This window comes from Pelodiscus sinensis, chromosome 2 (genome assembly GCF_049634645.1).
Source record: "Pelodiscus sinensis isolate JC-2024 chromosome 2, ASM4963464v1, whole genome shotgun sequence".
In the NCBI taxonomy this organism is placed as follows: Eukaryota; Metazoa; Chordata; order Testudines; family Trionychidae; genus Pelodiscus; species Pelodiscus sinensis.
Window position 1 is genome coordinate 105,981,348 of NC_134712.1, and position 15,642 is coordinate 105,996,989.

The following is a 15,642-nucleotide window of genomic DNA, read 5'->3' on the forward strand; positions in this document are numbered from 1 at the left end:
ACTAAAAATCCTGGACTGAACAATCTCAAATGGCTTATTGCAACAACGTGTAACCCACTAACAACCTCCCTACTACGGGCTGCCCTCCACTTCCTTTCCTCCCTATTGACTAAAGGGGTGTTAACAGACCACTTCATCTTGAAATGTGTTAACTACTTATGCTAAACAATCTTTTCAAATCTTGTATTTAGCTGTGACACTGAGTTAGTTTCCCAGACCTGAAAAAGAGCTTGAAAGCTGCTCTCTCACTGCAACAGAAGCTGGTCCAATAACAGATGCTGGTTATATAGCTCTGAGTGTTGAGCTTTCATGGGAAAAAAATAACTTCTGACATCAATGAACAAAAAAAAGCATGATGGTTCCCAACAAAAGTTATGGGCCAGGTATTTTTTTAAACCTATTGAAACATCCTTCCAACCCAACTTGTTTTCAGATCAACATCATGCCAGACAAAGTAGTTATGAAATTTACATATAGTATTAGCAACATGGAGAGTTAAGATTTCAGTTATGTCACTAATTTTAAATTTGGGAAGCATTGCAAGTAAAAACATAACCTTGTTGCCATCACTTTTTATTAAAAATGTAAGAAATATCACTGCAGACCCATTTCTGTGTCACATTCTTCCATTTCGTGATCATGTTTAGAACTACCATTTAGGAAGCCATTTGATGAAGTCTCTGCAACTCCATTGGAATAGTGATCTGTTTCCATGTCTACATCACTGCTGAGAAAGGAGGAAAAGTGGATCACTAACTTCAAAAACTTAGATTTGCTTCTCAATAATTAATTCCCTGTCAAAATATCACCTGTTAAATATCAAATTGATTAGTAATCATGAACAATAGATTTATCCACAGTAAATAACTATACTGAGGCATTGGGGATTTTGGACTGCCCCAAACCAACAGCCAATGTGAATTACATTATCAACATGAGGTAGAGTACAGATAGCTCTCTGGTGCTAAGAGGTATGAAAAGTTAATTTTACTATTTTGTTGATATTTGTTCAAATTCATGTTAATACATATAGCTACTAAGATACAAGTAGAGATTGTTTTTCTTGATGAAAAAGATCCCCAACAAATGAAAATTTGCATTTTTCCACTGTTAAAATGAGCAGCTGAACTTTAGTTTCTCTATCTAGAATATATTTTATAGACAACACACACACACACACACACACACACACACACACACACACACACTCTATTTGAACATGTTTAGTGATACAGTGGAACTCCAATTATCAGATCTAATATCAGGGCCAGATAATAAAAAGTCTAGGTAAGCCAGAGAGCTTCAGCCTTGAGCAGCAGGGCTCAGGTGAAACCAGAGCTTCAGCCCCAATTTAGTTAATATGGAGAGTTGGATAATGGAGGCCTGGGAAAATGGACTGCTATTGCGTAATGTTTTTATTTTTTCCATTGAATGTACAAATGGAATATTCTCCATACGCAATGCAAATGCCTCACTTTTCCCATGCATTTCTGTCATAAAATGATTTTGAGGATCCCTGGTAACTGTACACAGAAATTCTAATGTAGATTGAGAGTTTGGGCACAAGCGGGAGAAAGTATGAAAAACCATCTGCTTTTGAGGAATGAGCTAAAATCCAGTCAGCCAAAGCAGGCAAAAGACACACAAAAGAATCTTGTTCAGAAAACATACATGAAGCACAAGATCTCTGTTCATGGCACTTGACAAAAAGCACTCTTTGGACGCTGCATGTGCTCCAGTTCCATGGTGCCCAGCCAGTCCTGAAGCAGGAGGGACGTAGACCTGGCCCCTAGTCTTTCTTTGTAACCAGCTTGAACTGGTGACTGATCTGACAGTAATTCCTGATCCGAGTTTCGCCCACCCTCTTTTAACACCTGGATAGCAGTTAGGCTCAAAGGCATCGCTTTATCACAAGGTTTGAAGCTCAACGACCAAATGACATGCCCGGCTACGGGAGCAGAGGAAGGCTCTGCTAATGCCACCAGTCCAATTATTTACAACTACTAACTGAAGTTAAGACTGAGAAATAACTAATGGGAAGAAGAAAACAAAGGAAGGATGAAATAACCAACAAAACCACTTTAGTGTACCTTGCCAAAGAAGAGAAGCAGTTCCAATGACCATCATGGGCATTACGAAGGAATTGAGAGGGTGAAGGGATCCTTTATACTATGCCATACATCCGCTGCACTAGAGGACACTAGAGCTGACCTGACAGGTCACCGTGGGAAAATATTTTTGGCAACTATGTGCAAGGCATGCATACACACCTAGCATGAAATTACACTTGCAAGCACTCAAAGAAGCAGTTCCATATTTGTCATCATAACAATTTATTACATAGTTTTAAAAGTAAACAATTCCCCTAAGTCTGTAAACTCTTCATGCACCTCAAGTCTGCTTCTGTTTCTCACCCAGCATCAGCAATAAACACTGTACATGCCAAAGTAGGCTCAGTTATTCAATCTATTATTTTAGAATTACCACCTCTGACATATGCAAACCCATTAAAAGCAAAAGAGTTGCACACATCTGTTGCTCAACAGAAAGCCATTGTGGTTATGTGCTACATAGAAGAGAATCGACAGTTCACTCAATCTTATCTGTAGTAACTGCAGATGCTAAAAAAATGAACAAAGATCAATGGATACATTTGCCATTAAAGTCTTCACACATGATTCTGAGTAAGCACCAGACTAGAAGATGAAGGGAAAAAGTTTGACAGCCAGAAGCTAATCTGAGAACCAAAACTTATGACTAAATGCCACAGTTACAATAAATTTGCCTTCTTCCAGTTTACTAACAGAACAGTACCTGTCTACTATTGTATCAAGTCTTAAAGGTGAAAATGAAACAATATATTTAATGGAAAATAGTGAGACAGTAATTTCAATCCCACTACTCCATCTCATTTTATGAACAATTAGTGAGTACTCAAAAACATGCGCTATGCCTGGGTCCTAAAATCCATATAAAATGCACACTGCAGCACAAAACAAAGCTGTTCTTGACTAACACTAGCAGCAGGATGTATCAGGCATCTGTTTGGGAGATTACTCACCTGGTGTAGCTGTTAACCTGCTGTGATCTTGATACATTTATATTGTTGAGTTCAGGTACATTCAAACTGGTGGACTGGTGTTTAATATGACAGTAAGACTGATGTGCTTTGTTTGATATTACTCCATTACTGCAACTACTTTCAAAACCTAAATAAAAGAATATTTTAGTAATTTCAGTTACAAATTGTAATTTTATGTACACATTACTGAAATAACCATAACATTTATTTACTCATGTACAGTAGATGTATCAGATAATCCCACATATCTAGCTTCCACTCCTCAAATCTTTGAAACAGATATAAGGCTTTCACGGTAAAGAAGCTAGGTAATAAAATTAACTGGCAAATGAGAACAGGAGCTTACATACCATATTTTCAATTCACTGGCGAAAGTTCCTAGTGAAATACACAAGCCAGAGGAAGCATTGAGCTTTTTCTTGAAATTAATACACCATTCACAAAATATCTGAAAAGCCTGACTAGACTAGTGTCTGCCTTGGTTTTTAATAGCAACGAGTAGTTCTGTGGCACCTTAGAGACTAACAAAAATATATGCCCACGTATAGTATGAGCTTTCGTGGGCAAAACCCACTTCTTCAGATGAGCTTCGGCTTGGTTTTTAATGGCTATACTTTATCTTAATTGGCTTTGTATTATTATAACTGTTACAAACACTTACTTTTATATATTATTTTTCATGTATAAGCTCAGTAATTTGAAAGTGTATTCAATATTATCCAAGAAAGTAACCATTAATGAGGATCAAAATTTGATGAAGAATTACAATTAGGTAAGCCACAGAACATTGGGTTAAAAATTACTCCCACCCTACCCCTGATGCATTAATCTTTCCTGGTAACATCCTCCCTGATAATATCTGATTAAGCTATAATTTAAAAGCAGATGCATTAAATAGGTCCTAATTTGATACTTTAGTATATTGAACTCCCATTTTCAGAGCTTGATATAATATTCTGTAACAACTGATCACAAGCACCTTCGAATTAAACATCCAAGAAATCCAGCAGCCACTACTAATACACAACTTGACATACATGTATCATTAGGTGTGGCTTTATCTTCAAAAGAACAGAAAGTCAAAGTTTTAGGAGATAGATTTTCTGCAGCACATCCCACTAAACTTTCAAAGTTAAAGATAGGAGAAATAGGCTACAAGTTATAAATACCTTTTCTTTGAAAATTATGTCTATGTCTTTAACATTTCATAAGTTCTTTGGCTATTTTTCTATCCCCTGAACAGTAGTTGCTCTTCTAGCAACAACTGATGTTCCACTGGCCAGTCAACTCTCATTTTCTACTTAGGAAAAACTAGATGGAAAGTAGGAAATTGGCCCTAACTTAGATTTTATAACAGAATTGAAAGTGGACAGAGGGACATCAACTACTGCTGAAAGAGGATTGAGTTTAATGAAGACACACTAAACTTCCACTTACTTTTACAGAGTCCAACCTCTCTCTCTGTCCAATCCACTTGCACTTTGAAAGCAGCTGGTCCGCCCTCCAAATATTTAATATTACTTTAACTGATTTGGAAGCACTGAAACATTCAAGTCTGTCTTAAGTTAAGATTTCCTTACCACAGCCTGATCACCCACAGTAGAGCTGAGCAGCAGCAGAAAGTCATAAACTGACCTGTCAGACCACCAAGCCCCGCCCTTTCCTACCTACAGCACTGCTCTGCACTCCTTACTAGTTATTCTCTATTACTTATATGCCGCATGCTTATTTCTAGACTGAAGGAGGGGTTAGCTTCTGGTCATGTCAGCATATCAAAAGGGGTAGAGTATGGGGGATGTGGAATACAGTGGCTCCTCTTAAGGTTAAAGCAGTGCCATTTGGGATTCACTCAAAAGTCCCACCCTGCAATCACCTCCAAATAGCCAGCCATATACTATATGCCTAAACCCAACCTTCACAAAAGGCTTCCCGAAATACTCTATGGGTCCCTGGTAATGGGAGAGAAGAGCTGCCCGCTATCTGGCGCGTCTCCAGGTGGCAGATAGGAGGCGGCCTCTCTTATGAGAGGTCTGCTGCAAAATACGCATGTCTCATCGTGCTAACATGCAGCCGTGGACCAGCAGCAGCAACGCTACCAGGGTGTGATGGGACATAGGTTGGCATCCGTTGTACTGATCAAAAATCACGTGTTCCCAATGACGGCGCTGTGACATGACAAGTGCAGCCTGCCATTAAATAAGGCTGCTGCCCCCACTGTCTTGTGGGTTAGCCCGGGAGGGTGGAAGGCTAAGGGAAGAAACCCCTGAAAGAAAATCCCTCACTGCCTTACGAGTAGTTTCGGGAGAATCAAAGGCTATGAGAGTAAACCCAAACAGAAAATCAGGAGCCGAGACCCTAAGGAGGTTAGCAGGAAGGATGTGTCCAATCTGTTTTCTAGCATCTCCTACAATCAGTCCAGTTCCAAATGTATGGACTTTTGCCTTTCCTTTGGGCTTAACTGGAAGGATCGAGAGGGGTATAGTGTCCTTGTGCAATGCACGATCTCCATATTATCTGCCCAGGCAATGCAGCAGAAGACAACATGGAGAAGACACTCCATTCTTCCTGTTAAGCATGGTCATAATACAGAAAGTGGCAGATACCAGTTATAAGCCTTCCTAAATTGGTGAAGAGGAAGATGCCAGGGGTCACTTTCAATGGCGGGAGAAGTCATCACACTCCACTGGTCAGCTACCGCCCTCCTTAAGCCAGGCAGTCCCCGGACAGTTAGGTGCTGACCCACCACGTCTACCTGTCTCATTGGGCACATGGGACTAGACCAAAAGTCAAAAAGCAGACGAAATCACGTGCCTAACTGTAATAGAAAAACCTCAACTTTCAGATTGGGAACGTGGAACGCAAGAACCGTGTGTCCTGGACTTAATAACAATTCCGACGATATGACCATAATCATCAGAAAATCTGCGCTAATAGATCAACAACTCATCAGGTTGAACATCGATATTGCTGCCCTTCAAAAGACTAGACTTGCCGATTCTGAATCCATAAGAGTCCCACTACACCCTTTTTGGCAAGGAAAACATAGCGATGAGAAATGCCTGCATGGAGTTGGTTTTGCTATTCACAACTCGCTGCTCAAGTCAATAGACATGCCTAGTGCTGAATCCAAGCGCATCATGGCTCTTCGACTATTCACTGAATCAGGCTACGTCAACATCAACAGTGCCTACACGCACCAACTCTGACAACAAATAGCGCAGATAAAGATCACTTATGAGAGCTTGCAAAAAATAGTTGATTTTATCTCATCAGGTGAACAACTTTTCATCCTGAGACGTGTCAATGCAAGAGTGGGCATTGATACTTCATCATGGTCTATTTGCCTGGGACATCATGGCATCGGAAAAATGAATGAGAATGGCCAAAGGCTACTTGAATTTTGTTCTATTAATGAACTCTGCATAACGAACACCTTCTTCCCTGGAAAAGAATGACACAAAGTTTCCTGGCGCTACCAATGGTCAGGCCATTGACATCAACTGATTTTGTCCTAGTGCTAAGAAATGACCTAAACTGCGTAAAGTCCACACATACTTATCACAGTGCTGACTGTGACATGGACCATTCCCTCATTGTCAGTAAAACAAAACTAAAAGCGAAAAAATTCCATCGAACCACACTGAACAAAAAGCCAAAAATTAACTGTGTGAACACAAGGAATAGTGCTAAATGTGAAGACTTTGCCAAAGCCTTTGCAAAACAAGTGGGAAGAGAATGCACATGTAGAATCAGTTGAAGAAACATGGCAAACTCTTCGTAGCACTATTTATGAAGCAGCTTGTGAAGCTTTTGGCGAAAAAAAAGTCATCCAATAAGGACTGGCTTGAGGAAAATGCTGACAGATTGATGCCCTTCAGAGCAGAACTACTAAGCATATCTTGAATACATCAAGAATCCATCTAACAGCGCGAAGGTCAAACTACAGCATGCAAAAGGCCTACTCCAGAGAGAGATCAGGCACTACATAAATCAGTACTGGAGAAATATTTGCAGTAATATCCAGGTTGCCTCTGATACAGGAAATGCAAGAGCCATGTGCGAAGGCCTTAGGAAAGCTTTAGGTCCCAACATTACTAAGATTGCTCCCCTAAAAACTAAGGAGGGTATCTCAATTACAGATAAGAGCAAGCAAATGGCCAGATGGCTTGAGCATTATTCAGAGCTGTATTCAGAGGAATGAAACATGTCAGAAACCGGAGACTTCATTCCCACTATGGAACAAATGCAAGAACTTGATTCCATGCCAAGCAAGCAGGAACTGATAGATGCTATATAGATGCACTGTCAAGCGGAAAAGCACCAGGCACAGATTGCATTCCTGCTGAGGTACTCAAGCACAACAAAGACTGTCTCATTCCTCCTCTTTATGACCTCCTTCTGAAGTGCTGGATGAAATAATATGAAAGATGCAAATATCGTCACTTTATATAAGAATAAAGGAGAGAAGGGAGACTGTAGCAACTATCGTTGCACATCTCTCTAACATCGGAGGTAAAGCTTTTGCAAAAGCCATCTAAGACTCCTCCAACTGTTGGCTAATCACATATATCCAGAGTCACAGTGTGGTTTTCGTACAGGAAGATCGACCATCGACATGATCTTCTCTCTTTGCCAACTACAGGAGAAGTGCCGTGAGCAAAATATGCCACTTTATCTCTCTTTTGTGGACCTCACAAAGGTGTTCGACACTGTTAGTCGACAAGGACTTTACCTTCTCCTTGAGAGAGGCTGCCCACGAAAAGTATTGCAGCTGATCATAGCTTTTCATGAGGGTATGAGAGCTACTATCCAGTTTGATGGATATACAGCAGATAGCTTTCAGGTGAACACAGGAGTAAAGCAGGGCTGTGTTCTTGTCCCAACCCTATTTGGAATATTCTTCTCAGTCCTCCTAAGCTGTGTTTTTAAGAACTCACATGGCAGCATCTACCTCCATACAAGATCTGACAGATCACTTTTCAATCTAGCTAGATTGCAGGTGAAAAGCAAGATAAAGAAAGTGGTTATCAGAGAACTGCTCTTCACTGATGACGCTGCTACTGTAGCTCATAATGAAACAATTCCAGAAGCTTATGGCCCAACTGTCAAAAACCTGTCAACAATTTGCTCTTATCAGCGTTAAGAAAACTGTGGTCCTTGCACAAGGTAACACGACTCCACCATATATTATGCTAAACAACCACCCTCTCGAAGTATTTCTTAAGTTCTGCTACTTAGGTTCAACCATAACTACCAACTTGTCATTATATGCTGAAATTAACATTCGTATTGGAAAGGCGGCTACTACTTTCAGCAGACTAATAAAATGTGCATGGGCAAACTCAAAGCTCACAATTAGAACAAAGATACTTATCTACCAGGCATGTGTGCTGAGCATTCTTCTCTACGGATCAGACACGTGGACCCACCTATGCAAGCCAAGAAAAACAACTTAGCTCTTTCCATCTCTGTTGCTTACGCAAAATTTTGATCAAATGGCAAGATAAAGTTCCAAATGAGGAAATATTAGAAAGAGCTGGAATGTCAAGCATGGGAGCCATTCTGCATAACAGAAGGCTATGGTGGCTGGGTCATGTGAAGAGAATGGACAATAACCACATCCCAAAGAACATTTTGTACGGAGAACTGGCAGAGGGAGAACAAGACCAAAAGGGTGCCCTAAACTCTGTTTCAAGGACTACTGCAAAAGTTACTTTGGTAAAGTTTCAGATAGACATTGATAGTTGGAAAACCTAACAATGGATAGAAATACCTGACGTCAACACCTCCGCCAAGGACAAAAACACTACAACAAGACTTTGGCAGAAAACCAGAACAAGAAATGAAGAAGAAAGAACGGATGATAACTAACCTACTGCAGCCGAACATGCCTCTCTCCCACTGGTTTATTGAGCCACACAAAACATTGCAAAAAGAGACCAGTTTAATGCTGCTTCCCACTGTCTTTCGAGACGTATGGCAGCCATGATGATGTTGATGATGAGATGAGCTAGCTGCTCAAGCCTTTACTTTCACCTAGCTGGATTTTTATTTAACTGGACCTCAGCTATGCACAACTTCCAGTTGGCAAATAACGGCTATCACCAAAGCCATTGAATTGACCAGTATAAACTTCCCTTTGGATAACTAATTCAGTACCTTAAACTAGGAATACAGATATAATACATACATAAATCTGACAATTTTTTTCTTGACATTCAGAAATTAAGTATAATGTGTGGGGGTTTCTCCTAGTTTGACTTACCAGAAAAATGTGTGCTGCTTCCTTTGCTTGTTGCTAAACTGTGAATATTCATTCCATGGCTGGGGCTCATGCTAGGACTACTAAATGATCGAGGGCTTACAGGATAACTATCTTGTGATTTTGGACTGTGGCCTCCCAGACACCGCACTTCACTGTCTGTACCATTCACCATCTCTATAAATTGGCGCACCCTAAACAATTAAAAAAAATACAACAGTTATCTTAGAGAGAACATACACCACTTCAGCATTTCAGTTTACTTCTCCTTGCATTGAATGTTTATTTTTTAAGTCTTGAAAACAAAATTTTACAGTCTGATAAAACACTCAATGTCAGACATTTAGGTCTGGTAGATAGTGTACCCAACCAGAACGCAATCTCAAGAGAACAAAACTAGTATGTTGGAGGGACCTACAAGAGCAAGAACTTTATCTTGCAAGAATAAATTTTGACAATCAATAATCTTTAAAAATTAGAAAGATTACAAGTTTTATTTTATTTTTTCCTCTAAATCAAGTTTACAGTTTTTCCCTCAGGACTCTACCATTTCCCTCAAAGTCAATGAGGGAAGAGGAATGTCTGGAACTAAAAATATTAGATCACAAAAAAAAAACCCCAACATTAAACATTCATAATGGAAAACCGTGCTGAAGAATGAAAAACCACAGATTTAGATGCAAATACAGATTCTGGAAGACCATCCTAAAGCAAAAACAAATTATATCTGCAGAATATACAGGACCCTGATGACAAACTCCAGTTATTTGATTATCTAGAAGATACATATAAGTACACAGAAAAAGTGAACTAAATAATCAGTTTCTAAAAATTCTAAAGCTTTCAGAGGAACACATTAATGATCTAATACATCTCCAAAGACTAGATAGTTATCTATAGACACATCTGCATAACCAAACAACTCACTTTAATGAAAATAAGAGATTAGGATTTCTTTCTAGTAAACTTGGATACAACTGTTGTGTTGTTTCAATGGCTTCTCCCATTCTTCCTGCTAAAACCAATCTTTGAATTCCTGTTCACCAAAACACAGAAAGGTTAAAGCTTGCACAATCTAGGGATTCATATACAGAATTAATTATTAAAAATACAACCAACATGAAACAATACAATGATCATCAAGAAACTCATAGAAAGAAGAAATGGGTTAATTTTCCTTGGAAATTTTGTGCAGCTGTTTTGCAAACATTGAACTTCTAGAGACTCAAATAGCATATTTTAAAGGAAAATTAAAAAATTAAGACACTGTTGTATTTTATTTTCCACCGATACACAATATACCTATGGTGTCCAACATGCTAGCCACTAGCCACATGTGGCTATTTGGTCAGTTGAGTGTGGTTAGCTGGCTTGCACAATGTGGCTGTTTGGCTGGTTAAGCGTGGCTAGTTCACTATAGCAGTAGCCACAGTAGTATCTGAATTATAATAACTGGCCAAGTTTAGATTGTGTTTATGATAGCGAAGCCCATATTTAGATATGGCCACTTGCCTAATGAAAAATCAGAGTAACGCCTTTAAATTTAATTTTTACCTATTTAAGTTATAGCCTAAGCTCCTGACTAGACTACAACTCATCTCGCTAAAACTGACTTAAAAGTATTGATTTTTTCCAAGCGTAAGATTGACAAACTCAATTTGCATCTAAACAGTATGTACAGGCTGAATCTGTCTAGTGCAGCACCCCTCGGGACCTGACCAGGGCTAAACCAGTGAATTTGCTGAACCATGGGAGGTCACTATTGTGTAGCAGCATTACCAACACTTCCACTGCTTACTGGGCTCTTAGAAGACTTTTAGGGGATAAATTAGAGCTAAATAGCACCAGAGAACACTAAGAGCCAGGATTGGTAGCTATGCATAAACTTTATGTGGCTGCGTGAAACTTGGCCACAATCATGATAAGTGGACATCTGGCTAACTAAAATCATAGTCAGATCACGGATGTTGCCGGACCAGAGAGGTTCAACCTGTACTAGCCTCTACCGCTTTGCCTACCTTAGGCAAAGTCTATGTCTGTGGTACCATTCAAGTTAACTGACTGATAATCAACTCCAGTTTATTCATATTATAATGGTAAGCATTAAGGCTAGACACACCACTGACATTTATTTCTGGATAAGAGCAAACATATTTCAAACAGCAGTGTCATGGTAGGTAATTTACAAATTCCTCTTCATTAAAATAGCTTCAAAATTCAACTGTACTTTCAAGATTAACAAACTAGTGTCTCAAGAATCAATGTTTGTGAATTCATGTGTTGAATTATAATAGCCTAAGATTGTTGGAAGGACTCTCCATGTTGAAGAGCTTTACAGATTATAGGATTTGTTTTTTTTTTTTAATATAAGAGACATTTTAAGTTAATTTGTTTTAAAAAGCATGCAGTACTTTCCAGCCTTACTTTGTCTATTTTTAATGGAGGCTAATTCTTCTAGTACAGTCTGGTCTGTAGATCTGGCAAAAGCCTCTGCTGTTGCGCAGTACCCATGATGAACTAAATAAGATGAAACCATTCTGAAAAGATAATTCAAACAGTTAAAATATGCAACATCATTTACCCCATTATACAGGTTCCACAACCCAGAATTGGCATGAAAGTCTATGCACATGTCTCCACAGCAAAAAAGATCTGCAACATGTCTCAGGTTAACTGATTCAGGCTCATGCCAGAGACATAAAAACCAGAGTAGATGTTCAGGCTGAGGCTGGTGTCTTGCCTCTGAAATAAGGTGAGGGAGATGGGTTTCAGAGTCAAGGCTCCAGCTTAAGCCTGAACATTTATGCTGCTATTTTGAGCTCCATGAGCCTTAGTCAGTGGATCTGGCCTCCAAGACTTGCTGCTGTGGGTTTTTTATTTCTTCCTTCCAATGTACACCTCATGAGCAAGAGGAAAGATTCCATAGTTAAGGAAATTTTTGACTGCACTGATACTGACACTTGTTCACGAGCAAGTAGATTTGCCAACCCATGAAAGCTCATCAACTATTAAACCATCCTGATAGTCTTTAAAGCGCTACATAGTTTTTCCTTTTGTTTTAGCAAGATCAGACTAACATGGCTACCTCTTTATTACCATTTAAAACAGAGTATCCAGCTGAAGTACAGTCACTAGTGATGTTATGAATGAGCACTAATGACCTTACGACTCTTCTCCTGCATACGCCCAAGTACACATTTAATTTCTATACATAATAGTCCTACCGATTTAATGGGTTTATTTATATGCATAAAGATAAGCACATACATAAGTGTTTACAGAATAAAGGTCCTAAAGGAAAAGCCTACAATCTACTGAACCATCTAAGTTTGTGCTGGGCAGCCTGTGGCCCATCAGGAATCTGTGTGGGGCCTGCGAGACATTTTGTCATTATAGTGAAATCAGAACTCTGACTGCAGCCAAACAGTTGGAAGAACAACTTAGAAAGAGCAAGGGTGGTGTTTGCATTTACTCACCCTCTCTCAGAACACAGAAGTTTTCCAAGTAACTTAAAACCTATTCAAAACAGTGGGAGGTTCCTTTTCTATGCTGATTTATATAATTTCATACCTCCAATTGAAGCACTGAAAGCAGAATTGGGTGAAGTTTCCTCAAAAAAATAAAAATTATCTGGTTTTGAAAATGAATCTTTTATGGAAATATTTTTTTTTTTTTGCCAAGAAGTGCTACGTTTTTCTTCCCCACCAAAAATTGTTTTCAAAAACAGTAACTTTTACATACATTTCTGCAATATTTTTTAATATTGCAATACACTTTATAAAAACAGAGCCTGGAAAGTTTCAAACACTCTAAAATTAAAAACAAAATTTGTTCAAAAGTAGGTTCTCATTTTCCAACCAACTGAAAGCTACAGTGACCACTGTCCAGAGCTGCTCATACGCAGGGTTGCCAGATTCCCCTGGTTTCCATCCATGTAGTCTTTTTACTACCAGTATTATTAAAGTGACATGCATGTAAAGCAAGGGCATGCTGACTGCATACATTGACTATAAGAGCCTTGGGCTACCTCAGCAGCCAAAGTGCTGCTACAGTTCAATTGGTACACCCTGCAAACTCTAGGTTCACAAACATAGTTAGCAAAACTACCCTATCCTGGGAGACTGTCTTGCTTATGACAATCTTGTGGCCCACTGTGATCTCATTTATAACATGTGACACACTCACTAGTCCAGGTTGCCCATCGCCGATCTAAGTCTTAATTTTAACAGATTTTTAGCATTAATGTTGATGCAGGAAACAGTCATGGTAATTAAAATATGAATACTTGTATTACATGAATTACAACTGATCCTAGGTATTGTATTTAAAGTCTGAATCTAAGTACACTGAGAATGATAAATGAAGTTATATTTCCCCATAAGCCTTTTTCTTTTAAATTAAAATGACTGCTTGGATGGGAAAGATGACAAAATGATTTACTCTACCACAATTGTCAATATATATGTTGTGAGAAGGTGGTACATCAACAATATTCTGAACATTCACTTAAAGATTTAACGTGTTCACTGTGATGTTCCCATAGCCAGTGAGTCTGCTCAAAAATTAACATTAATTCCACATTAACACAAAACAGTGTGTAAACCATGCATCCCAGAAAGTAGCTGGACTACCATATCCAAATTTACACATTCTACTGACATTATGTAAATGCAAAAAGACTACCATAATATACATTTTCAAAATCTGATTTCTTAAAGTGAATTTAGTGCTTATGAAAGAAAGGGGAGGCTTGCAAAACACTTAAATTGCATACAGGAATCACTTCATTTGCTACTGAAACCGCTGTTATTCCAAAGCACATAATATAAAATATTGGCAAAAAGTAATATCCAATTGAAAATACAGGAAGAATTCAGGCACGTTTAATTACCTGAGTTAAGCAAATTAATTTTAAAGTAAATTTGCCTAATTCAGGTAATTAAACATGCCTGAATTCCTCCTGTATTTTCAATTGGATATAAGTTTTTACTTATTGCCAATATTTTGTATTATGTGCTTTGAAATATTTATTTATTTATTGAAAATATTTTTACCCTGCCTCTATTTAAAATATTCGAGGCGGTTTATAAAATTTTTCACACACAATATAAACATATATAAAAAATTAAAATACGAGACCCCAGAGGGATATAAAACCTGCTAAGAAATAGCAGCTGTTTCAGTAGCAAATGAAGTAATTCCTGTATGTAATTTGTTTTATTTGGTAAAGTACTGTGGGATGAAGTTTACAGTTTAAAAATTGCTGCTGTAGTAGCTTTTTCTTTCCTAGCCTACACATACGCACATATAAATTCTAGGGCTGTCAAGCGATTAAAAAAATTCATCGCGATTAATCGTGCTGTTAAACAATAAGACGACGCCAGCTGACCCCGGATTCTGAGTTGCGCTGCTCCTTTGAAATGCTGCTGCAGCAGCATTTCAAAGGGGCAGCACAACATGGAGCCCGGGGTTAGCTGGAGTCCCCAACTTACCCTGGGCTCTGTGCAACCCTGCCCCTTTGAGTGTTTCAAAGGGGCAGCAGCCCAGGATCAGCTGTGTGGTGCTGCCCTTTTGAAATGCCGCAATGGCGTTTCACAGGGACAGCACAACATGGAGCCTGGGGTCAGCTGGAGTCCCCAGTTGACCCCATGCTCTGTGCAGAGCTGCCCCTTTGAAATACGGCTGTGGCATTTCAAAGGGGCAACATTTCAGGAGCCCAGGATCAGCTGGAGTCCCCAGGTGATCACAGGCTCTGCTCATGCTGCTCCTTTGAAATGCAGTGGCAGCATTTCAAAGGGGCAGCACAGTGGAAATGCCTAAAATTAATGCATTAAAAATTAATGCATTAATTGTGCTATGCGTTAATTGACAGCCCTAATATATTCATTCCATGGACACTACATCAACACATGGTTCTGTGTTCATAACCTCTGGGCACCAGCTTCCATATCTAGTCCCCTCTGTGTTTACCTTCACTTGTCATTTCAGATTGAATGTTCTTTTGGGGCAGAAACCATGTGTATTCCATGTTTTGTGAAACAGGCATCACACTTTGGGATACAGATAATTATTTATCTATCTTGATAGGCATTCAGCCCTCAGCTTCTCTGCTAAGACAGCTGTTAACTGTGTTAATTAGTGTCAAGTAATACTGTTGTTCTTTGATACAGAGACCTATCTACCAGGAACTGAATGAAAATAAAAGTCTATATTCTTTTGGCCACTCAACAGTACATTTTCAGTTACTACTGGCCAAGGCTGGATTTGTATTAGTGACCAAGAAGTTAAAAGTCAGGCA

At 39.0% G+C, this 15,642-nt stretch overlaps 1 protein-coding gene across 4 annotated transcripts in view; it reads right to left on the reverse strand.

Moving 5' to 3' along the window:
- RANBP9 (RAN binding protein 9) overlaps positions 1-15,642 on the reverse strand; it is a 61,099-nt gene that overhangs the window by 5,590 nt on the left and 39,867 nt on the right. Inside the window, exons 7-11 of one of the 4 annotated variants that reach the window (XM_075921183.1) lie at positions 11,769-11,881; positions 10,272-10,380; positions 9,348-9,538; positions 3,062-3,209; positions 654-724 (exon numbers count right to left, since the gene is read on the reverse strand). In XM_075921183.1, the coding sequence (XP_075777298.1) occupies positions 654-724; positions 3,062-3,209; positions 9,348-9,538; positions 10,272-10,380; positions 11,769-11,881 (632 nt within the window). Of the gene's footprint in view, positions 1-605; positions 728-3,061; positions 3,210-9,347; positions 9,539-10,271; positions 10,381-11,768; positions 11,882-15,642 lie in introns of all 4 variants that reach the window. The other 3 variants (XM_075921180.1, XM_075921181.1, XM_075921182.1) reach the window with 3 other exon arrangements.